At 35.9% G+C, this 27,433-nt stretch overlaps 1 protein-coding gene across 2 annotated transcripts in view; it reads right to left on the reverse strand.

Annotated features, from left to right (window-relative positions):
- Positions 1–27,433, reverse strand: part of mib2 (E3 ubiquitin-protein ligase mind bomb 2) — a 360,322-nt gene that overhangs the window by 103,359 nt on the left and 229,530 nt on the right. For both annotated transcript variants that reach the window (XM_090392033.1, XM_090392032.1), the window contains exon 12: positions 14,468–14,598. In XM_090392033.1, the coding sequence (XP_090248159.1) occupies positions 14,468–14,598 (131 nt within the window). The remainder of the gene's footprint in view (positions 1–14,467; positions 14,599–27,433) is intronic.

Consider the following 27,433-nt stretch of genomic DNA (forward strand, 5'->3'; position numbering starts at 1 on the left):
AGGTACTAACCGTATCAATCCACCTAAATCTCAGCCTTCCTATGTCTTCTTTCTGAAAGTGAAGATGTATTTTGCAAACCTTTCATAATACATTTAGTCAACCATATCACCTTAGATTAGGTCTGCTTACACATTCTTGAATAATAATAATTATTAAAACAGATGTCCACGGAGTAAGGGACTCATCGATGGAAATAATGCCAAATTCATTTCTAATACCTTTATTTTTGATATCATTCTGCCATTAATGCCTTGTTCACTCCTTATCCTCAATACTGGTGGTCTTTAATGCAACAACTCATATCTTTAAGTTAAAGTCCATTTGAACATGGCTTGGAATATTGCTAATTTTAGCATTCAGTGGATAATAGTTTTCTTATGCTATAAAATGTATTCAATTAGCTCCTTGTAATACCACCCTAACTACTACTACTATTTCCACATTTTTAATTGCCAGCTGCAATAAAAATTGTGACTATTAAATAGTTAAAATATTTTACTTTTCTACAAGTTTACAATGAAAAGATGATTTTTTTTTTTTTTTTTTTTTAGATTTCATAGTTATAGTCTTCTTATTGGTAATTTTGATAGCAAATTTATTACAGCAGTCAATGAATTCAGTTCAATTAAAATAATTCTATAAACTTGCAGTGGATTTATCCAGGCATATAATATGAACTGAATAAAGAAAAGAAAGCAGGTTAATATCTCTAATTGCAATATCTAGTCTGAAACCACTAAAATCAATGATCTACTGATTATGGTCAGGTTTTGACACTCATTATTTATGTTATTAGCTGAAGATTTTCCTCTTGATATAATAAAGATTTTTGACACTTTGTAATGCAATGTCTACATCAGATGGAAGAATAAAATTTACAGTCTGAATGAAGAAAGCCATGAGGAGTCCTCATTCATCCACTCTGGCTAACTACTATTCATATCATAAGAATTCTTGTTCTTTTCCATTCCTCTCCAGCTGCCCACTGCATAGATAATATCTTGTAATTTAGCCACATCAGACAAGTGCAGTGACCTCATGTCCTAGAACAGATTAAGGATCTTAATCCTCAGATCATGTTTACTATGGAAAAGAAAACTGACAGTTATCTGTTTCACTGCCAGAGATATTTCACACTATTCATCCCAAAAAATGGGCATCATTAAAATGGAAAAAGAAAATTCTGACAATTATCTGTTTCACTGGAAACAGATAATTGTTTCCAGTTTCCTATTATTCATCCCAAAAAATGGCATCATTAAAACTTTTACAGTGTTAACACAGAACATGATGGTCCTTTGATCTTAAGTGTGCTTTTTCACAGATGCTGTTTTAAATGTGAATACTTATTTAAAGAAAGTTCTGTGTTTATTGCGTCACCTGAATTATAAAGAATGCCTTTTCTTAATGAAAGTAATTTTAATTCTCAATTAAAAATGCCCAGACTTTAATAATTAATAAATTTGAACTAAATGTTGTGTTAACTAATCATTTATTTAAAGAAATATCTAATGTGTTATTGCATCATCTTGTATATTCTACCTTCTGAATGCTGCCTACTATATTACGGGGTGATGGACAATTAATTTCTGTCAAATTAAATTTCATATTTGCATCAAACTTTATTTTCCTTGTTGAATAGATGTTTATATCTTAATTGAATAAAAACTCCTTCCTGCACATCTTTCAATTCTAACTTCTGACTTACAACTAGGATATACAGTATATTACACACACACACACAACTCTTAACTTTCCATTTATCCACCACGTTTTTTTTCAAATACCTTTTATCTCCTATAATATGCATTTCTGAAATTACACAAACTTAAATAACAGATCCCTGTTATGTTGTCATTATTACACCCACCATACAGTTGGCAGACTCATCATGAGAGGTTCATTCAACTGGCAACATATACTGATCTTATAATCCTTAACACACTCTGCATTAACAACATATTCCCATAATTAATTCCATTCATTGACAATTCTCCATGTAAAAAAAAAGCTACTCCTCACCTATTGCAACTTCCAGGATGGCTTCTGGTTCTTCCCCTTTTGCCTTCTACTCTTTTTATAATCCCCTCTGGATTAATCCAATAAAATCCCTTTACTAACTTAAATGTCTCTATCATCATATCACTTCTTTTCCTCTTATCCACCAAACTCTGCAATCCACATTTCTTAACCCTCTCTCCACAGCCAGCATTCCAGTGCCCTGATACTGTCTGATTTCTCAACTATTTTATATAAGATTAAAATGTGATCCTAACAATCTGCATTTATGGTGCGAACCCAGCTTGCTCTTTTCCAAGTTTTTTCTTAACAATGTTTCTTAGGTCTATCATTAAGTGTGTCAGCATAAATCTTACTTGAACATTGAGAAAGGCACTGATAGAAAGCTGACTTTGGTGATCCTTTTCACTCATTCACACTCTACAAGCAAAAAAATCTATTCCTCAAATCCTCACAACACACTCTTGATCAATTTTCAGGGATGACTCCTTTTTTCTGCCCACTCTAAATAAGTGTTATTTCTTCTGTATCAATTCTATAAAACCCTTTAGCAGCTTAAATGTTTCTATCATATCCCTCTCTTTTTTTGCCTATCAGTCAACTTTTGCAACCCATAATGCTCTCCATATAAGGATAGACCACAGACCACTCACCATCTTGATATCACTTGCCTCTAGATCCTCTCTATCACATCTTCATTCATAATAAATCCAGGTGAACAGACCTGAGCACAGTAATCTAGATGTGGATGTATCAAGGCCTTATAAAGGAATAATAACTTCTTTATCTCTGCTTGTGTGTTCTTCAATAACCAAGTAATCCTACCTTAGCAATATGCTCTTGAACTTCAATTATATCTACTACCACCATCTCTAAATCCCTATTAATTTTATTATCAATTTCCTATAGTGCAGTTCTCTCAATGTGTACACAGCTTGTAATCTTTTTTTATCCCAAATTGCATAACATTACACTTCTCTACATTAAACTGGCCCCATTATCTTTTTTTGAATAATGTGAGCCTTCCATTCAGATCATTTCCTATATCATTTATGCGCAAAATAAACAGTAGTGGTCCAAGCATAGTGCCTTGCAGAATGCTGCTAGTCACCTACTTTCTACTGGATTCTGCTCCTCCACATACTACTTTTGGTATCTGTCCATTAGTCAGCCTCTTCTCTCTATCACATTATATCATTTGTTTCGGTATATGTAACAGCGTTTCATGTCATATCCTGCCAAGGGTCTTTACAAAATCCAGCAGTATCATCATGTTGCCATTCTCTTTATCCAACTCAGTTGGCAAATTGGGCACTTTGGTTATGGACAGATCTTCTGATCATATGACCAGAAAGATACCCATACCCTTTCCATCACATGCTGCTTCAAGTAATTATCTCACAGTAGATGTATAAATTTTGAAGGTGCAGGTGTACAAATTGTTTTGAAAGATTTTTGAAAGAATGAAAGTAACAGAAGCAGTCACAAAACAGTGGTAGAAAATACGCAGAGGAATGTGAATGATGAGAAGTACATACCAATAAGCAGAAAAAGCCATTTAAAACTAGGAGCTTTTACAGTGGCACAGCGCATAATTCAGAAAGCTTGATCATATGGGTGAATTCTGGATGACTGGAGTTCAGTTCTCACATTACTCATCTGTGAAAGGAAAGAAAAGTGAACATAAAAATTAGAGGAATTTCTCTACTGAGTATTCCAAGGTGATTTATGCAAGTATACTTGAGAAGATGCTATGAAAAATTGTGGGAGAGAAAATTGAGGGGGAGGGGGGGCTCAGTTCAGAGACCAAATAGTGGCTGTCAAAATTTTCTCTTTAAGACAAATAATTAGGAAATCAATGGAATATAACAAGGATCAATTATTTAAGTTTTGTAAATACAGATCTGAAAAAGCCATAAAACAAGCAGAAATACTTTTCAAAACACTATGATTATATGGGATAATCAGGACATCATACAGAGCAATACAGTCTATATTTGACTTGTATATCAGCAATTACAAATAAAGAAGTTAATTCTACATTCATCATCTATATGAATCACATTATGGAGGAAGGTGGCATTAACCCTGATAAGTCATAGATATTAATCTTTGCTCATTACTGTATGGTTATATACTTAAATAAATCCAGTACAAGTCTTCTGGATTTCTTAAACTGAATAAATGCTATAACAGATCTGGTATGAAAATATGAAATAAAAGTAAATTTAAACAAACAGAAACATGAAAAATATCGTCTGCATCATGACAGGCGAATACCTATAGAACAAGATAAGATTTAGATTTAAGAGATTCAAAATTGAGATGTAAATAGATTATGTAAGAATAAAATTATATACAGGCAACTTAAATTATGTAATATTTGCCAGATTTTCAGCTAAGTTTCATAGCCACTACTGATACGTGTGTAGAGGCTTAAGTGGTGTGAGGACATCATGTTGGATGCTTAATAGATTGTATACAGCACTCAGAAAGGATTAAAAACAGAATTTAATTCTTCCTATATTTCGTCTCAGTCAATGAGACATCTTCAGGGATTACAAAAAAAAATAATGTAACATAAAAACAAATAATACTAAGCCCAACCACGTGGGTGACACTAAAGTCCTATCTAGGTGGATACTGATACCATTACTGATACTGATACAGGTGAAAAGAGATAAACATAAAAAGAACAACACTTAAATCGCAAGCATGTGAAAATATACAGGATGTTTCAAATTAAAGTACCACTATTTAGCACAGTCTGTAGAGAGAGCCAGCAGATGAAATATCCTTTAGACTTTGTGGATACGATCATGGATAAGAGATTTTGACAAAAAAAAAAAAAAAAAGACTGATAGAGAAAATATGGTGCTGTAAGTAAGAATAGATGGTGACTTTTGTATACCACATGAGCTATAAGGCAGTATAAACAAAGCAATGAGACTGACTCTACAGTCATTCGACTTGCAAAATGGCCCTCACTTTGCCTGAACGTACATTGCTTATAAAATGTGTTCAACAGGAATGAGGAGCAGCACTTTGCAAGTACAGATGCCTAAAGACCTGCAAAAAGCTCAAGGACACAAAAAAAAGTTTGTCAATTTGATGAGACAAGCAGTTTGACAGTCCAAACAGGAAGAGGATGTACATATGAAATTTTGCAAATGACTGAAGATATTGCAACTGCAGTTGCTGAACAGTCAAATGGGAATGCTGCAAGTTCATGAAGTACATGTGAAAAGAGATCACAACAAATCTAATTGTCTTGCCGCAGCAAGACGATTAGATTTGGCATACACAATGGTATGGAGAAATCTGAGTAAAGCATTGCAATAACCCATATAAAATAGGTGCTTTTTATATATTTATGGAGTATTTTTTACTATATTATTTTGGCTTTTATTGTATTCAGAACATCTGCTAATATATTTAAGATATGTTGTTAAATTAAGATAGTTTTTAAAAAAATGGCAACCAAAACCCTGTAAGAACAAGAAAGTGGAGTTGAAGGCTAAGGGTAATAATGGCATATAACCAGTAAAGAAAACCTTTATACTGATGACATAAATGAAGAAAATTAACATCTGAAATTTCAAGATTAAAAGAAATAATTAGAAAATTGAGCACGAAGTTGGAGAAAGCAGAAAAATGTTTACAAGAACTAAGACAGGAAATGAGAACTAAAGAGAAAAATAAAAGGAAGGAAAGCATGGTAGGTTGTAACATTATTGTTATCAATGAATAACAATAATGTTAATGATGATAACAAGGTGAGTCAATTAAAATCTAGAGGTATGGTAAAATCTAAGTTATATAGTATGGTGATTTGATAATTAAAATTGTTCTTGATGAAGGAATCACTACATCAAGCATCCAAAGGTAATAGTAAAACAAAAAAAGAAAGATAAAACAGATAGTGATGCTAGTCAGAACTAATGATTTAAGTGGTAACAAATAAAGTACGAGAGAGGATATGAAAGAAGCAAGAAAGAAAGGTGAGAAGGTAAAAATGGTTAGTTTATTACCAAGATACGACAGTGATGAGTTAAGAAGGAGAGTAATCACAGCAAATGATTCTATGTAGGGAGGGAAAAAAAAGACGAGTTTTTCGATGTATAGAGTAAGTTGATGGTAGGAAAGATTTGTATAAGTGGATGGCCTACTCTTGAATGGATTTGGCATCAGTTGCCTAGAGAAATGATTTACTGGAATGAGACCTAAGGCAGAGAGTCAAGGAAACTAGATCATTTTGAATCTTAATATTTGGTCCTTTTATACTAAATATGAGACATTTTCTTTGGATTTTATTGGACCATGATTCTTTATAAATATATGTATATAATTGTCTACCAGTTTCTCCAGCTTGAGTCTGTCTGGCTTCTTCAGGACGAGAATGGTTACACTAACATTAAATGCTAAAACAGAAGAATGCAGAAACGACATTAAAATCAAATAAAAAATTGAAAAGACATGTGACAGTAAGAATATAGAGCATGGATAACAATGACTAAGTCTCCACGCTGTATGCTCTTAATGTCACACGCTTTTTCAATTTTTTGTTTCATTTTAATGTCATTACTGCATTCTTCTGTTTTAGCATTTAATGTTAGTGTAACCATTCTCGTCCTGAAGAAGCCAGACAGACTCAAGCTGGAGAAACTGGTAGACAATTATATACATATATTTATAAAGAATCATGGTCCAATAAAATCCAAAGAAAATGTCTAATATTTGAAGCTATATCATCATGAGAGGAATGCTGAAGATACATATGTATGCGTATTCAGCTAGGATGTGTAGACAAAATAGTGATAGAAATGTCAGTGAGCATGGTTATGAATCTGCTGGATGGAGAGGGAAAAGAGAAAGTTGCTCAAACAGTCAGTAAATTTAAGAATAAGAAAAAAGCAAGGAGATAACTTGCTATGTGTATACACAAATGCCAGGAGTATTGGAAACAAAGTGGTTGAGTTTGTTGCCCCTAAAATGTGTTGGCATTAGTGAAACCTGGCTCTCAAAGTCAGATGTTGTAACCAGAATTGGGGACAAAGGAGATAGTATTACTAATGATATTAAATGAATTGAGTCCAGTTAGGACAGAAACACATCAGAGCAATAATGATAATAATTTACCATATAGCACTGAGTTTAAGGCTATCTGGTGTGAAGTGGAGGCTAATAGGATGAAACATATGGTGGAGTGTTGCTATAGTCTAGGCAGTTCTTGCTGGGGATGAAGATATGCATTGGCAAATTACCCTGATGATTACTAAATGAGTAATTGTTATGGGTGACTTCTGTGAAGTGGCCAACCATATGAAAGTGCCAATCAGGACAGGTTATATGTTGAACTACAAATATGAAAATTATGACCAACCCAGAAGAATGCTATCTTTGATTCCTTGGCATCCGTTGATGAATGGGAATGATATTAACAGTGCATGAGAAACTCTGTAAAGATGCTTAAATGATGCAGTATATGAATGTCCCAAGAGTTTGGCAGGGAAATATATATATATAAAATATGAGTGAAATGAATGTGCAATCTAATTAAACAAGAGATAAATAAGATGATGTAGAAGGAATATCATGAGAATAAGAATGAGAGGAATTGAAATATATAAAGCTCATAAATATATATTAAAGTATGAAAAAAAAATTGGCTACACAGACTAAAGGCAACCCAAAAGAATTTTATTGATATGCAGCAAGTAACAGAAAGAATGATTGTGGAAGAATAACATTACTGAATGCAGATGGTGCTAAATATCTAAAGTAGATGAGGTAGCTCATTTCATCAAGATCTATTAACCTGATGTATGTAACACAGTGCTACGACTACATTGTATGAAGAGATAGAGATGCATGAGAAGAAGGTTTCAGAGCTGTTACATAACCTGGATAAGAATTTAGCAATTGGGACAGATGGGTCAGCAGGTGTGCTAAAAGAATGTTCAGAACTGGCTAGGCACTTGACATGTTTGTGTAATTTGAGTCTTAGCTCAGGAAAAATCCCACAGGAATGGAAAGGATGCATGATAATCCCATTGTACTAAGATGTTGCAAAGACTGATGTATCTATCAACCTATCGGTATCTCTGGAGTGATTATGAAGATTTTAGAGAAGTTAATAGGAACTTGCATGAGTTTACTAAAGGGAGGTCATGTCTGAATAATTTGTTTATATTTTATAATAATGCTACAGCTGAGTTGAATAAAGGGAATGAATATACGATGATACTGTTGGACTTTGCTATGGCATTTGATAGGATACTACATGAAAGGCTGTTGCCTAAATTAGAGAAAATGGGATTGGAATAGAAACTATTGGCTTGGATAAGCGAGTCGCTGACAGGTATCAGAAGTGATATATGGGGGATGTGAATCTGCCAAAATCACCAAATTTGAAAAGGTTGGAAGTGTGAAGTTATGCACTTTGGTGTAATGCAATATCCAACAGTATATTAAATTGGTGCAATTATGCTTTGAGTAATTGAAGAGGCTAGAGATCTTGTAGTCATGGCAGAAGTTGAAAGGTCACATAACAAAAATTGCAAATACAACTCAAGGAATAATTGATGTTGAGACATACATTAACATGTAAGTATATGGAAGTTGTTCTGCCTCTCCAGACTGCAACTGGAGTATTATGAGCAGATTTGGTCTCCTTGGTTCCAATGGGATAAAGAAGTTGTGGAAAGACTGCAAGTGTAAAGAAGACTGCAAAGGAGAGTTACGAAGATAATATTGGGATTATGGAATGTAGATAACAAGAATAGTTTGAGAGTATGTGAACTGTAGGCACTGATAAACAGAAGAGGAATATGATATGATGGAGAAACATAAACTTTTAAGAGGATGTTATAAGATATTGGTTGATAAAATTTCTCACTATATAGATGGTGGGGAGAGGACAAGGGGGCATTTGTGGAAGTCAAGTTTGTGTGCAGTTAAGAAATTGGTAAGCGCTAGATTTTTCTCTCATAGAGCTGTGAGTAAGTGGAACAGTTTGCCTGCTGAAGTAGTAAGTGTATTTAGTGTAAATGTGTTTAAGAAAAGGTATGTCAGCTGCTGTGGGTATCTCTCAATAAGTCCTTTACTTCCTGGAGGTCTAGTAATATTAATAAACTCAGCCACAGCCAAAAGTTGCAAATGGAAGATGTGGGCATCTGAGAAACATTTCTGGCACGCGTGTAGGTAAACAAGGATTGGCCTTGGAACATGCTATGCAGTGATGAAGCACATTTTCATGTTTGTGAAACAGTAAAAACTCAAAACTGCTACATCTGGGTTACAGAGAATCCCGTGTATTTCACAGGTTTCCCTTAAATTTGCTAAAGTTCAGCATGGACAGGATTTTCAGCCAAGTTCATTACTTAGCCAATTTTTCTTTGAAGAAATCCATTGAACTGGATCTGTGACCTACATGGTCACAGCTGCATATTATTGGGACATGTTGAGCAGTTTCAATGCCCCACAAATGCAGCAAAGAATGTGCCTGAACACAACAGAATTAATGCAAGATGGAGCACCTCTCCACATAGAATGTGAAGCTGAACAATTACTGCATCAACATTTCCAGAGGATAGAGTAATCAATTGCTCATTTTCTATGAAATGACCACTGTGTTCGCCAGATCTTAACTCCTGTGACTTTGGCGTTAGGATTACCGCAAAAGCATGGTGTATCAGGACAAAGTTTTCACCTGGAAAACTTTGTCCTGATGATTTGAAAGACAAAATCGCATGTCATGTGCAAAACCTTTTGACAGATCAGTTTTGTTGTACATAATGGTGTATGGCAATATTAGTTGTACCTGAACAAAGACCAATACACTGACTCGCCTCCATTGATCATCTGGAACTCCTTGTCAGCATATCACCTCCATGTGATATGGCTTTTGTATCACATTATTTTATGAAAGTGAAATAAACATCATCACATAACTTTGTCACTCTGAATCATTTCTCAATCACATACCATTTAGTCCACATTAATGTAATTTTCATCCACTCAGTGGCATATTTCCCCTATTAGTCATTTTTGAACTTTTTTTTTTTTGTCAAAATCTCTTTCACAGACATGGTTATGCAATACACAACAAGTTTGAGGGTATTTTCATCTACTGGTTTTTTTTATAACGATTGCTCTGAATAGAGAAACTTTAATTTGAAACACCCTGTATGTGCTAACAACTGCAGGAGGATAACTTCATCTACAACTATCATCATCAAATTCCTGCCATGTACTCTCAAGGGGCGTACAGGATATGATAGTACTACATGAAAAATTTACATCATTACCAATTTCCTATCTACAATTTTCCTCCAAATCAGTCTGCCACTTGTCAAGACTCCAACAATATCAGCTCTTATATTTCTATTGTCTAAGACACATTGTACCATATCAATCCACCTATATCTTGGTCTTCCTCTGGTCTTTTTCCTACCAACCTGGCAGAGAATGCTTCTTATGCTAATCTTTCCTCTCCCATTCTGTTTAAGTGGCCATACCACCTGAGATTAGCTCTGCTAATGCATTCCTGGATGCTGACAATGTCAAGTTCTTTCCTAATATCCTCCTTTTTATTATGATATTGCCATTGATGCCATCTGTTCACACCCTTTCTCTCATATCTGCAGTCTCTGGTCATTGGTCAAGTGTTTTACTTCTGACCCAGCTCTCAGATCCATAAGTTAAAATTGGCTTGAATACTCACTTGTATATAGCTAATTTAGTGTTCTGACTAATTTCTCTCTTATTCCATATGAATTTATTCAATTGACTTCCTACTATACCAGCTTTGTTGATTCTGTTTTCTATTTCCATATTTAATTTACCATCTTCAGTAGAAATTCGTGCCTAAGTAGCTGAAATGTTTCACTTGTTCAACAGGTTCTCCGTTCACAACACAGTTGACATTTTCAATAATTCTACCTATTTTCATTGTCTTTGTCTTTTTATTGCTGACGTTCATACCATACCTATTATAACTATTATTCAATTTAGTCAGGGAATCTTGCAAACTTGAAGCGGATTTATTTAGAAGTATAACATCGTCTGCATAAAGCAAAGAGCTGACATTAACATCTTCAATTTTGATATCATGTTTAATACCACTTTCCTTCATAATGTGATCCATATAGATAATGAATAACAGAGGGGATAATGTACTTCCTTGTCTCACACCAAATTTAACATTAAACCATCTACCTGTACTTCCTTCAATTCTAACTGTTGACGTACAACTCAAATAAAGACTAAGTATTGCTTGATATAATGCCCCATTGACACCATATAACTGTAGCGTATTCAATAGCTTCTCTCTTGGCACCTTGTTATATGCCTTTCAGATAGATAAAACTTAAATACAGCTCTTTGTCATATTCCCATGATTTTTCAACTATTTGTCGTAAAGTGAAGATCTGATACTGACAGCTTCTATTTGACCTGAATCCAGCTTGTTCTTCACCAAGCTTTTCTTCCACAATTCTTCTCAACTGTTTGTCAAGTATACTTGCATAGATCTTGCCTTTACATTACATATGATCTGTAATTCTCATATTCAGTTTTATTTCCTTTTTTTATATATGGGTACTATTAGAGCTTTACTCCAATCATCAGGAATTTGTCCCTCTGTCCAGGCTTTCTGAACTATGCAGTGCAGCCACTGTAAGACTTTTATACCACCATACTTCAGCATTTCTGGTCGAATATCATCTACTCCTGCTGCCTTTCCACATTTTAAACCTTTGATGACTTTTCTACTTCAAGTATGGATATGTATTCCTGCATGTATGCCGGTTGAGTGTTTTTTAACACTGTGTTATCACCGCTTGTTTCATTGAGTAATTTTTGAAGTAATTACTTCATACTTCAAGGATATCTTTTTCAACCTTTATCATCTCTAATTCTTTTTACAGCACTCTTTCCTCCATTCCTAAGCTTCTTCAACAACCTCCAGAATATTTCGCCACCTTTTTGATATTAATTTCTGTGTTCTTGCCAAAGTCCTCCCATGACTTTTGTTTAGCTAGTTTTACACAGTGTTTTGCTTTCTTACATTTGTCTCTGTATTCTCTAAGAGCACAAGCTGACTTATTTGGCAGGAACTTTTGATATGCTTTCTTCTTTTCCTTCACTGCCTCTTTAACTTCTTGTGTCCACCAGGGAGTTGATTTTTTTTTATCTTTGCACACAACCTCACCACATGCTTCTCTGGCTGAATCACTTAGTGTTTTCTTCAACGCTTGCCACTGAATCTCCAAGGTTTGGTTCATGTTCTCAATTTCTTCAATAAGCTTTTTGTATTTTAGTCTACAGTTCATATCTGAGAGTTGCTCAACTTTTATTCATTTTAAAACTTTCTTATATGTTATTCTTTTCAAAATGAAATTCAAAGTTTTATCTTGCTCAAGACTAAATAGTGATCACTTTCAATTTCAAATCCTCTGTACACTTTTGTGCCCTGCACCAGGAAGAAAACATCACTATCAACAATAACATAGTCAATGAGACTTTTCTTATTCCTTGCCTCTTCTCTCATGTGAATTTGTGCACATATTTATGTTGGAACATGGTGTTAGTAATAATCAGTCCATGTCTTGAGCAGAAATCCAACAGGTATTTGCCATTATTATTGGCAAATACCTGTTTGTTTAAAAATGGATAATAAATTAAAATTCAAAATTCCACATATCACTTCCAGACATGAAATGCCATAAAGCTTATAGAAAATAAATGTCATGTGTGTGGCAAATATTTTCACAATTAAGAAATTTTAAAAAATAATTATTAAAAATACATGATATTTTATAGCTTTATAAAAACTTATAATTCATTTCAACTTGTTAGCATCATGTTGCTTCGAAGAAACCAAAAGTAGTCTCTGAATTTTATATTATCATGACATTTGCCCTATTATTGTTGCACTATTACCATAATATTCTGGTGGAACCATTCCCAATACTTGTCACTTTAATTTTGCTTTCTTGATAATCTTGATGGATTAACTTGAGATTAAAGGAAATGAATTCTCAATGATATCCTGGCCTTCAATTTGTGGAATTGAACCTTTGCATGTGTCTTTGAAGAAACTAAGAGCAGTTACCCATATGTTCATTTTTCCTGGAATCACTGTTTTATTACCATGATATTCTTGTGGAATCATTGTACTAAAGTTTTTTAGGAAAGTACAGATTGAAAATTAAGAAAATGAATCTTCTCTGACATCTCTGCTTCTATGTTCTAGTATTCTGTTGATCAACTAGTTCTTTATAATTTCCGGCTTTGTTGTTTTGTTATATGCCATCCAATTGTTTTTGACTCCTGGTGATCTTATGAACAAAGGCTCACCATCCCTGGCCTCTTGTCCTTTCTTTCAGAAATTGAAAGTTCTTTTATGTTGTCCATCCAACTCTTTTTAGTCTTCCTCCATTTCTCATGTCATCAAATCTTCCCTGCTTAAGTGCCTTTTTCCAATGATTCATCTGCTCACATAATATGTCCAAAGTACATCAACTTCTGTTTAGTGATCATTGCCCTCCAAGGTGCATTCTGTCTTATACTTTCTAAAACTTTCTTATTGGTTATTCTTGCAATCCATGTGATTCTTAATAATCTCCTCCATACCCAGAATTCAAATTAATCAATTCACTTTCTTCTTATTAATCCAACTTTCACATCCATATATATCACTACTGGAAATACCACTGCTTTGAAGATTATAACTTTTGTGGTCTTATTCACACCTCTATCTTTCATAATTTTCGTCAGGTTTAACATAGCTTTTTTTCCCCATGACTATCCTTCTAATTTCACTTTCACATTTACCATAATTTCTGATTCTGGACCCCAGTAAATCATAACTTTCAATGATTTCTATTTGATCTCCCTCTATAATAAATATTTCCAGTTTTACTGTTGTTCAAATCCTCTCAACAATACCTAATTTCTAGGCTTCTTGTTCTATTTTAGTGAGACTCATTTCATTTCAAATTTTTCATATTTTAATACCTAGCCAATTTGTAGTCTAAGGGATACGCCTTCCTTAAATTTAGCTTCTGAAATTTTTGAAAAGTTTCCGGTTAGGTATGGAATGCTGTTCCAGTTTTTCAACTCTTTAACCAAATTTTTCATGAGATACTTTAATATACAATAGAAATATTTTCCTGGGGTAGAAAAAGATTCATTTTATGTTCCCCTCTTCCTGGTGTAAAATTTCTTTAGAAAGGGGTCACATTTTCTTGGAATAATGTAAAAGCACATTTGGAACTATAACGCAGGTGATGATAATAAACTGAGAAGGCGGCTTGAGGCATTTGTAATGACATGAGAAGCTATCTTTCTAATCATAATAAATGAGAAAAAATGAAAAGGGAAAACATAACACCCAAAAATAATCAAATGCCTTCTTCATAGTAGAAATTCTAACAGAAATACCTTCTCTGGATATTTATGAAGTAGATCATCAACAACATCTGTATGTCCTTGAGCAGCTTCACGCACCAATCTATCATTGCTTGCAACTTCATGGTGATGAGGTTCAATCAAAAGGTGTCCCAACAATGGATCTAACAAAAGAAAAATTGAATAATAATTACTTATGACTGCTGCCATGTTTTATGAAAATGAATATTGTATTTTTGCAATATATTCATTAAAACAAGAATGTAATTTCTTTTAAATTATAATTTAAAACCACATGCTGTTTGCTAATCACACCCTTAGACAACTTCCATGGATGGCCCCTAGTTCTCTGATTATTTGTCATATATTGAAAAATTTCAGTTGCATCAATTTTATAAAACCCCTTTAATATCTGTTTGGCTACTATAAAGATGTGTTCTCCATTTGGCCACATGGCCTGGATATTCTAACAATTTCTTAACACATCTAAACAATCAACATCCCAGGATCCAGTTCACGTCAAAAAAGGAAAACAATCCACCCAACCCAATGCTCTGATAACATGATAGCCTGTTGAATTCCTGGCATTCTATTTACATAAAACCCACACACACACACTGGTAGTGTTATTCACTAATGGTTCCCCCCTCCCTTGCCAACAAAATGGAATTATAAAAACCCTATATAACTAGGCCAAATTAATCATTTCTGATAAGTGTTCCAATTACTGAACTTGACCATATTCTCATCTGAAAATGATCAGAAATGATCTGATCTGAAAATGTTGTAGCTTTGACAGGTAACAGATTGATTTTGCAGAAAATTGTAGGTAGGAAGTTAGTAATGATGTAAATTTTTCATGTAGTACTATCATATCCTGTACACCCCTTGAGGGTAAATGTCAGGAATTTGATGATGATGATGATGAACATATTCTCAACACTTTCTTAGCCAATGGCTAAGAAATTCAAAATTCATAAGAAGTGCATAATTCAAAAAATGTTAAAACTCCTTAATGCAAGCGTGCCACTCTTCAGAACAGAGATTACACAAAATCTATTCCCATTTCATATACATTTCATGCATATGGTTTTGGTATTGGGTGTTCATCGAGTATGTGCAAATTCAGGAAAACTTAAGAAATTAGGGTAGAAGCAAGTGAGTTTGTGTGAAGGTACCTCCATTAAGTGAGTGAGTATGAGAATGACCAAGTGAGAAATCTATTCTCAAGCAAAAATATAATTGGGTAGTCAATTCTGAAAGTAAAGGTGGGTGGAGGATAAAGGGATGCTGCAGTTTCTATATACTGATGCCAGAAGTATCAGGAACAAGAGGGAGGAGTTTTTGGCATTGGTTAGTGCAACCTTGCCAAAAGTTATAGGCATTAGTGAGACTTAGCTAACAGCAGATGATGTAGTTATAGGGATTGAATGTGAAGAGTTTAGTATTTTCAGGGAAATAGAGAAGATAGGATGAGAGGAGGAGTACTGCCAATGATAGCAGATGACTTGCAACCAAAAAGAATAGGAGATAGGAAGGAGGGTGGCTGTTCATTTGAAGCAACCTGGTGTGAGATTAAGACAAGTAAGACAAAATATACAGTTGGCTGTTGCTATAGGACAGCAAGTCCCGCAGATGCTCTGGAAGACATGCATCACAAAATTACTACGAGTACAGGTTGAGTGATTATTATGGGGAACTTCAACTATGGAGATATAGACTGGAAGGAAAAAAGATCACATGGCAGAAAGGAAATAGAATTTATACATCTGCTGAGAGATAATTACTTAAGGCAGCATGTGAAGGAGAGGAGTAGGGGGGAGAATATTGGACCAGGTCGTAGGATCAGAAGAGCTATCCATAATCAAGGCACCAACACTGCCTCCAATTGGTGAAAGTGACCATACAGTCTAGACTTGGGAAATTGTAAAACATGAGGAATATTCTATCAAGAATGGGTATTTGTGGAACTACAAGGCAGATGATCGTGACATGCTTAAGAAAAAGCTTAAATCTGTACCACAGCATAAAACACTGCAGGATAAGGATGTCAGTAGTACATGGGATATAGTTAATGAGCTAATGAGTTAATGAGCTGAAGAAGAAGAAAATGCTCTGGAAGGTATATAAAGAGAAAGGTGACCACCAAACTCATGAAGAGTACAAGGCTTAGGCAAGAAAGGTAAAATCAGATTATGAGAAGAATCTGTTATTTCCTTAAGTGGCAAGTAAGAGGAAGAATGACTATGGAAGATTAACCTTAATAAGTAATGATGATCACCAGGAAACAGAAGCAGATAAAATAGTTCAGTTACTAAGTGATCACTTTGCAAGGATATATCTCCCTAGTTAGGTTACTGCTTTAACCTGTGTGAGAGACACTAATGTGGGAACAGAAGTGGATGGAGGTTCTTAGGAATATTGCAAAATCTCAGTGTAAATACAGCTGTGGGATTAGATGGGCTATCAGCTAGGGTTTTGTGAGAATGTGCAGAACTGGCAGTACCTCTGACTAGGCTCTCTAATTTAAGTCTCAGCTCTGGTAGAGTACCAAGGGAGTGGAAAGATGGCAAAATAATTCCTTTGCATAAGGGAGGTTTCTAAGACTACAGCAGCAAATTATAGACCAATCAGTATCACAGACATGGTGGTAAAAGTACTAGAAAAACTGATAAAAAAGAGAATTCAAGGATGGGTTGATATATATTAAAATAAATATATATATATATATATATATATATATATATATATATATATATATATATATATATATGATACTGTATGAGGGTCAACATGGCTTTGTGAAGGGTCGGTCATGCCTTAATAATTTACTGACTTTTTATAATAGAGTAACAGATGAGTTGGATAAAGGAATTGGCTACACGATGATTTTGCAAAGGTATTTGACAGAATACCACATGGAACTCTGTTACACACATTAGAACAAATGGGAATGGATATGACACTTGTTAAGTGGATAAGAGGATGGTTGCTGGACAGATATCAAAAAAGTAGTATATGGAGGGGGGCAGAATCAAGGCAAAAAACAGGTGACTAGAGGTGTGCTGCAAGGTTCAGTGCTGGGACCATTGCTGTTTAATTTGTACATAAATCATATAGGAAATAACCTGAAAGGAAATATTCAGTTGTTTGCTGATGATGCGAAATTAGGTAGAGTAATAGTTAATCAAGGCAACGCGGAGAGCTTACAGGGCAAATATTAATAGGTTGTCAGTATGGGCAAAAGTTAATGGGTATCAAGTGCAATGTTGAGAAATGTAAAGTTTTGGAATAAATAGATTACGAGATTATCACATTAATGGCACTGTACTACAGAAAACAGATGAAGTGAGATTTAGGGGTGGTGGTAGACAGAGAGTTAAAATTTAGAGCAGTGGTTCCCAAACTTATGGATGCCAAGGCCCACTTTGGAAAAATTAAAATATTTCACGGTCCCATTGAAAAAAAAATCTTAATATAGACATATTTATTGTATTTATATTCAATACAATTTATATTCAAAATTTTCCATTTGTAAGCTTTTTTTGTACTTCTTATCAATGCCTTTAAATGAAACTTATATGAATAAGCATATATTTACTAATATTCATTAATCGCAGAAATACGCAAGAAGCAAAATTTGTGATCCAACACCAATGTGTGATTTTTTTCATTAAAATATAAAAAAGAACAAAAAAGAAATAATAAATAATAAAAATTAAATACATTTCTTTTAAGATTAAAAAAAAATCCACTTAGTTTTAAAACATTGTAAATTTGTTTTCATTATTTCACACCCCCATCAACAAAACGTACAGTCCCCAAGGGGGCTGCGGCCCACAGTTTGAGAAGCACTGGTTTAGAGGACATATTGTTAAGTTAACCCAGAAGATTACTTGGCTATTGAAGAACACATTAACAAGTAGAGATAAGGAAGTTGTTATTCCTTTTCATCTAGATTATTGTCTGGTCCCCTGGGATTTTTTGGAGATGAGGAAGCAGTGTAGAGGATTCAGAGGCGAGTGACCAAGATGGTTAGTGGCCTGTGGAATATTCCCTATGAGGATATACTGAAGGTGTCTGGATTGCAGAAGTTGGTTGATATCAGAAAAAGAGGTGATATGACAGAAACATTTAAGTTGCTTAAAGGATTTCATAGGACAGATTATTATTATTATTACAGGCGACTCCAAGGAGTTCTTAGACTCATCGAGGGAGGACCTAAACATCATGTCCATAACAACTATTCAACATTCACACAGTATCTATCATACTTTGCCTTCAACTCATTCGCTGTCACAGCACCCACAACAGACTCTGGCAGCTCATTCCACTCATTTACCACTCTAAAAGGAAAAAACCCAGCTCTAACACCCCCCTGCTAACCACACTCTTGCCGAGCTTCCATGGATGTCCCCTAGTCCCCCCCCCCCCCACACACACACCAGTCCTGTTCTCAAAAGTATCCTCTGAATTAATCCTATAGAAACCCTTTAGCAATTTGAATGTCTCACTCATATCTCCCCTTTTTCCACCTATCAATCCACAAATCTTCAACCTGTTTTCATAAGGTTTATTCCATAGACCTGCTATCATCTTGTTCACTCGCCTCTGGATCCTCTCAACCTCCTTCCCATCGAGAAGAAACCTAGGTGACCATATCTGGGAAAATAATCAAGATGGGGTCTTATCAAGGCTCGATACAGAGGAACAATAACTTGCTTATCTCTGCTTGTCAAAGTATTCTTCAGCATCCAAGTGATTTGATGAGCTGATTTAGCCACTTTTGCGATGTGACCCCTAAACTTCAACTCCCTATCCACCAACGCTCCCAAATCCCTGACCTCATCAATCTCCTGGAGTACAGTTCCACCAATGTGATATACTGCTGCTAATCTTTTACCCCGAAATGCATAACCTTATATTTTGCCACGTTAAATTGACATCCATTCTCCTTAGCCCGTACCTCCAATGTATTCAAATCATCCTGCAAAATGTTGACATCTTCTGCATTCACTATTGTCCTACCCAACTTAGCATCAGTGAACAAATGAACCGTTCCTCTCAGATCCTTCCCTATATAGTTAATGAACAAATTAAACGCAGTGGTCCAAGAACAGAACCCTGTGGCACACCACTAGTCACAGGCCATCTTTTGGCCTCTACTTCTGAGTAAACTACTCTCTGGTATCTCTCCATCAACAACCCTCCTATCCATCTCACCAACCCTATATCCATTCCCATATGTCGAGTTTACGGATTAGAATTCCATGTGGTATCCTGTCAAAGGCCTTATTAGCCAGGTCCAGCAGTATCACTGTAAACCCATTACCCTTATCCAGTTCTGCCATCACTGTGTTACAAAACTTGAGCAAGTTACTGAGGCATGATCTACCCTTCACAAAACCATGCTGTCCCCCATACAGTATCTCATTTTCATCAATCCATTCCTGTATTTTACCCTTGACTACTTTCTCCAAGACCTTGACAACGACTCCTGATATGCTGATCGGTCGGTAATTTGCAACAGTAGTCTTGGATCCTCCTTTATGCAGTGGAACTATTTTCCACTCTTTCCACCTCTTTGGGACTAAACCAAAACCCAGATTAAACAGGTCAAGGGCACTGACAATTCTTTAGCCACTTCAAGTAAAACCTGTGCTGATATACCATCCAATCCCACAGATGTATTCACATTAAGGTTCTGTAATAGACTATTCACCTCCACTTCATTCACCACAATTCCTATATAAACTAATGGTTCCTTCAACATCGTCACCACCTGGATGATATACTCTTGCAAAGTGCTCACTTAGTAATTCCACTATATCGACTGATTCAGTGACCTCCCCTACCATTGGCGTTCCTTAAAATCAGTTTTTCTTTTACTAGCAGCATATTGAAAGAAGTGTTTGGGATTCTCTTTAGCTTGTATAGCTAATTTCCTTTCATAATCCGTTTTTGCCTTTCTCACCACACTCGTTACCCTTCTGGCCTGCCCTTTATACCATTCATGTGCCTGCAGGTCACCTTTCTCCTTAAATTCCTTCCACAGTTGTTTCTATTTTTGCAACTCAAGTTTAATGGTGTTATTCATCCATTTAACCCCTACTTGATTTACTATTTGGACTCTAGGTTTAAAGTCCGCCATAACCTCCTGAAAATGCTCCTTGACCACTTCCCATGCCGTATCAACATTCAGCTCTTGCAGTTTTACATGCCATGGCACTGAACCAAGCAATCTCCTAAGCTTGACATACTTGCAAGTACAGTAATTCCACATGTACCCTGTCTTAATTGAAAATTTCACACATTTAGCCATCTCCCAGGTCAAGACCCGATGATCACTCTCACCAATAGGTGGCAATATGGTCATATTCATTACAGTCAAATTCTCAAATGCTATCACTAGGTCAAACACCCTCAAACTGCTAGTATTTTCCATTACATGCTGTCTCAGATAATTTTCCCTCAGTAACTGAATAAAATCCAGTTCCTTCCTCACGTGTGTCCTCTCCTCCTTCTATATGTTACTATAGTTGAAATCCCCCATAATAATTATCCTTCTTCCACTCATTTCATCAATTTGCCTATGCATATAGTATCTCCATCTATTCCATCATCTGGTCTATATCAGCACCCAACTGTATATTTTGTTCCGTTAGTCTCAATCTCACACCAAATAGCCTCAAATGAGCTCCTTTCACTATACTGCAATACAACTTCTATTTTCCTTGGTTGCATTCATCAGCTATCATCAATAACACTCCCCCTCCCCCATTTTATTCTCTCTGTTCCTCCTGAACACACTATACCCTACACATTCTATCCCACTAACTATATCATCTTCTTTCAGCCATATTTCACTAATGCCAATAACCTGTGGCCAGGAAGAGTCAACAAGGCCAAAAATTCTTCCTTCTTGTTCCTAATACTCCTGGTATTAGCATACATGAAATACAGAGGTCCATTTATCCCACTCCTATCTTGATGCATTATACTAAATATCCCATTATGATTTCTTGTCCCTCGTACTGGCTCGGGCACATTATAAATATTCTTACACTCAACTGCCTCACCGATGTCTGCATATCCACTTCCTCCCCTCCTTAATAGTTCTAGTTTTCCCGATTTTGCACATCCACTCTCACTTCACTCAGCAACACTTTTTCCAGTCTTTGCACACCAAATCCATTCAAATGCAGAGGAAATGTTTCAACACTTGGCTAGAGGGACCAGAACAAGAGGTAATCCTGGGAAGTTGAATAAAGGTGTAGTTAGTAGGGGTGTGAGGACTAGAATTTTTGCTTGGAGATTGGTGAATGAGTGGAATGGGTTGCCAAAGTGAGTTGTGAGTGTTTTGTCTGTTAATGGGTTCAAGGAGAGGTATGACAGATTGAGTGGATAGATTGGGTCTCCTGAGATAGTTCTTTGGACTCCATGGAATGCCCATATAATAATAATAATCAAGCCACATCTGAAAAATTGACAAAAATTCTAAAGAAATACATACTACCTTACTACCACTTACAGACCAAATAAAAAAACTGGTATCTGCGCTACCAAAGACCAGTCACGTTCCCTAGACCTGCTAGGTATTTACCAGGTTCCTTGCAGTTGCAAACTGTCCTACTATGACCAAACAGGCATGAAAGCCTGTATCAGAATTTCTGAACACATGGACTACTTCACCATTACAGCCACTCTGGACTTGCTGACCATGCTTTGCCCACCCACTACTTGGAAACACTGAAAAAAGAAGGCCACTCTATTCCACCACAGCAAGTACAAATATGAGAGGCTATTCCTGAAATCTGCCTCCTCCCTGAGAAACTTTCCAAACTACAGTAAATCTGGGAAAACTCATCCTCAAATCTTCAGCCCAACAGCCAAGATCACCTCCATTTTAGCCCATTAGGGATACTATTTAGGTCGCTAGGCAAAACTTTGGTTACCTTTCTCATCCAATTTAACCAGCAATTGCAATTTGACTTTGCTGAAATATCTGAAGTATTAATTAACGTTATCATATTTAATATTCGGTATATGTTGTAATTTCCTGAAAAATAATAGTTATGAATAGTCAACATAAGCCTTTCTACCAAAAATAGGATAATTTTGGTAGAAAGGCTTAATTAACCTACTATCTGGCTTTGTAATCATGATTACAAAGATTACATGATTGTAAAGTATAATAGCTCAAAAAGAAGCATATAATTATATTTTGTGCCAGCAATATGCAACATACAATTATGGGTTTTTTTTCTAGATCCAATACAGTATTTTAATTATTGTTGTGGTAACTATGTACTAATTATGATGACATGAACACATCATACAGGGTGTCCGAAATTTATTATCAATTCGATAGGTAGCGCCTGCGAATAAGTTACGTTAAACTTATGCTCCTGCATTTCACTGTAATTACAAGTGTTTTTTTTTTTTGTGCAAAATAAGCAGTAAACGAAAAACTAACAGAGGTACTAAGGAGCTGATTATTTCAGCACAACTCGTAAGTACCCTTAGTCCATTAAATCAGCTATTTTTACAATTAAAAAACAGCCATGTGAAAGCGCTATGCCTACCGTGCAAAGTAAAGATGGCGGCAAAAAAGGCCAACAATGGAAGATTACCTCCATTGTAACATCACCAATCACCAACAAACCAAATACCATCAAGAAGTGCCGCAGCTGTGAAACCGAAGTTAAAGAAAGAAAAAAAGTATAATGTGCAATTTCTGCTGCAAATGGCTGCATACTTCCTGTGCGAAAATAGATAAATCGGCGATAAAGCATTTTACTGATCTCCAGCCCTACTTCTTTACAATGTGCCTCCCTTCCGTAAAACAGCTACTAAACCTAGGCAAGAAAGTTGAAAACCTCAAACAACAGCTTAATACTGTGATAGATACTTTCTCCTCCAAAATCAGAAAGTTGGAAACTAAGCTCGAGATACTTGATGACCAGCGTCCGATCGCAAGTGCACCTGTATCAGCTAATGAACTTTGTGAACTAATCGCATCCACGGTAAATGAGTGAATCGAGGTCGAAAATAGGACACTCAAAGCCGTTATCCTGAACTTTCTGATGGAAAACGATGAATCCTTAAAAGAAGACGGTGGCAAACTTGCAGGAGAATGCAATTTTGATCACAAAAATATCATTAAATGCCATCATTTTGGACCCATAAACAAAAGAAAGGACGGAACAAACTTTCCACATCTCATGAAAGTGACCTGCGACACACCAACAAACACATCCAAATTTATAAATGTGATAAACAACAAGATAAAGGACAAAGCTGTTATCCTGAACAAGATATCAAGTTTGATATCTTGTTCAGGATATCAAACTGAAACCCTCGCTCTTCCTATCTCCAATCACTCATCTAGAGTCCTCGATATCCACCTGGTATATATCCCAAAGACTGGAAACTGGCCCACATTCAACCGATTCCTAAAAAGGGTGATAAAAAGGGTCCTATCTAAAGTGATGGAGAAAACCATAAACTCTCAACTCCTACTCTACCTTGAAGGTACCCAACTATTAAGCGATCACCAGTACGGATTCTGTCTAAACTGATCAACAGGAGATCTACTCTCATACATCACTGGAAAAATGCCATGGAGAAATTCTTGCAGTTGTATAATTGTCAAGATATCAAGTCCAAATAATTGCACTTGATATCTCTAAAGCCTTTGACTGGGTCTGGCACAAAGGCTTACTAAGCAAACTCCCATCGTTTGGACTGTCTCAGGACTTCTGCAAATGGATTGCCAGCTTCCTGTCTGGACGAACACTATATGTGATGGTAGATGGCTCCCTATCCTCTCAACCATCCAACTAATGCTGGGGTCCCAAAAGGTTCAGTTCTTTCACTGACCCTCTTCCTTCTATATTTCAATGACCTACTTCACTTGACCTCCAACCCAATACACAGTTTTGCAGACGACAGCACATTACACTCCTCCCTCTCATTTGACAAACCCTACTCTACACAATTCACTTCGACCCACAGAACATCAACCACCACTGCCATTAATTCTGATCTCCAAGCCATCCGCCAATGGGGCTCAGATAACCTCGTCAACTTCAATGCTAGTAAAACCCAGTTCAGTCTTATCTCTCACAAAAAAGAACCATTTTCCCCCAACATTGTTTTTGATAACACTCAAATTCCCAGACAAAATGAAATTTCTCTTCTTGGAATTACCCTGCCATCATGACTCTTCACAACTCACCTGGCATAAACACATCACAACCATTGCATCCTCAGCTTCCAAAAAACTAAGTGTTCTAAATGTAGAAGGTATTTTACCTTGGGTATAATAAATGTTAAAAATACCAAGCAATTTTAAACCTGGTTTTACTCCATTTCCCAAGTAAGCAAACAGACAAACAGTCTTGCACTACCTGTAGGATCAGCTAGACGTGCATCACTTGCAGGCGCAAACTTGACTTGTTTGTCGGTTTGCTTACTTGGGAAATGGAGTAAAACCAGGTTTAAAATTGCTTGGTATTTTTAACATTTATTATACCCAAGGTAAAATACCTTCTACATTTATATCTCCTCCAGAGATTTTTATTTAATAAGGTTAAAACACCTTATGGCAACTTGTTGTGGTAAAATACTTATAAGCTCTGTATTACTAAATCTTGATATTTCTAGCCTAGCTCCCACTGACGAGATCTCAATAAAGGTCGAAACTGGTCTGGGTAGTGGCCCCTTTGCCTTTAATACAAAACATCATGCATCCCCTTCTTGGAGATGTGTTTTGGCATTAAGGGTAAATATTAAGATTAGTGATCAGAGCTTATGCCACCTTTACCACGAGTTGCCTTGGTCTTGCACTACCTGTAGGATCAGCTAGACGTGCATCACTTGCAGGTGCAAACTTGACTTGTTTGTCTGTTTGCTTACTTGGGAAATGGAGTAAAACCAGGTATAAAATTGCCTGGTATTTTTAACAACTACGTGTTCTCTTTCGGTCAAGATGCTACTTCACCTCTAAACAGCTGTTAACATTATACAAGTCACAAATCCATCCAGCTATCGAATACTGCTCACAAATTTGGAGTTGGGCTTCTAAAAGCTCCCTCAAAATGCTTGGCTCAATACAGAGGAGACCAATTAGACTGATAAATGACCCATCTCTCACCAACTTGCTCCCCTAACTTTCACATAGACACTTGGTCTCTGCGACTTGTATATTCTACAAATATTTCCATGGGAAATGTTCATCTGAAACAGCATCAATTATTACCCCACTCTGTACTAGGCCCATTGAAACAGGCACAGCAGCCACACAACACCCTTCCCTTTCACAGTACACCTTGAAACCTACAAAACAAGTTTCTTTTCCTCCTCCTTCATTCCTGCTACTGCGGAATAGTCTTTCCCCCTGACGTATTTCCCAAGGAATACAACATACAGGCTTTTAAATCAAATGTAAACAAGTTTCTCTTTTCCCAACCCACTATCCATACACGACACTAACGTACTATAGGTTGACCAGCCAACCTCTCGTATATGGGCCCAATAAAAAAAAAAGAAAAAAAAAGAAAAAAAAAAGTACAATGTCTCAAGTCTGATTACCTGTTTGTAATCCAGGTAATTCAATGTATGCACCATTTACAGCCCTAACAGAGATCAAAACAAAATTCCACCTCAGACCACACTCGGGTAAGCATATCCATAGGAATTGCTTCTACGGTTGCTGTTATTTTAAGTGTGGTATACCTGGATATGCTAGAGAACTATGTGTTTTCTCAGATTGAGAATGTGAAGAGCCTCATTTTTCAACAGGATGGAGCCCTGCCACATTATGCAGACTGTGCTCAATAACCGATTCCTAGGAAAATGGATAGGCAGAGTCTTCATTGCTTGGCCACCGCATAGTCCAGATTTGGCTGCAGTGGATTTCTTCTTTTGGAGCTAAATAAAAGGCATTGTATCAAAGAAAATAATCCAGACCCTTGCCCACTGTGCCATAGAATAACAGCAACCACAGAAGCATTTCCTATGACATGTTTACTCAAGTGTGGTCTGAGGTGGAATTCCGTTTTCATGTCCGTAGGGCTTTAAATGGTGCACACATCAAGCTCCACTAACAGGTAATCAAACTTTTAACATTGTACTTTGATAATATATGCTACATACATTTCTGCTTCAAAATGTCAAAATAAATTTCGAAAACCCCAGAGTTCACTTTAGGACACCTTGTACTTTTGGCCTATAAAAACAGTGAAAACACAATGACCTAAATAACCATTAGCCATTTTGGTAAGGAAACACTGCTTAATAAAGGTCACAACTAGGTCTAGATTCCTCATCTCTGTGTACTAAATCCTTTGATTTTCCTAAAACTTAGCTAAACTTCACATCTGTATTTTTTAAAAATATACACAGTTCAGACATATAATAAGAGTACATGCACACAAGCACAAAAAACATTCTTGGTTATTTCTAAACTTAAAATATCAAAGTTGTTGGAAAGAATAACTCATTCCAGTCTGTGATAAAAAAAAATTAAGTTTGAGACATGGCAAGAATGTACAACACTAGGCAAGTTATTCAATGTAAGTTCTGTGTGCAACAGATGCCTTGAATAGTTTGGCAATGTACATTTTTACCTTATTTCAAACTATATATTTAGTTTGAAGCACAAACGCAATATTTAATTTTTGTATCACTGAGAAAGGAATGAGTCATTTGTTTCAAAATATTTGATTGATGTTTCAAGTTGAACAATAAATTTTAAATATTATGCAGTAAGTTTTTTACTGTGTAGTCTATCTGAAAGATATGTTTACCCAAATGTGGTCTGAGATAAAATTCCGTTTTCATCTCTGTAGGGCTACAAACTAAGATTTAAGGCTCAGATCCTTAAATACAAACCAGACTCCAAGATCCAATTTGGTAACATGAATTCATCCATAAAAATAACTTGAAAGGACTCCATATGGTCTGCTGCATCATCTGATTAACTTGAACCTTATA

Source organism: Typopeltis vanoorti, chromosome 4, assembly GCF_054136105.1.
Source record: "Typopeltis vanoorti isolate ZY-2024b chromosome 4, IOZ_Tvanoo_1.0, whole genome shotgun sequence".
NCBI classification, from domain to species: Eukaryota; Metazoa; Arthropoda; class Arachnida; order Uropygi; family Thelyphonidae; genus Typopeltis; species Typopeltis vanoorti.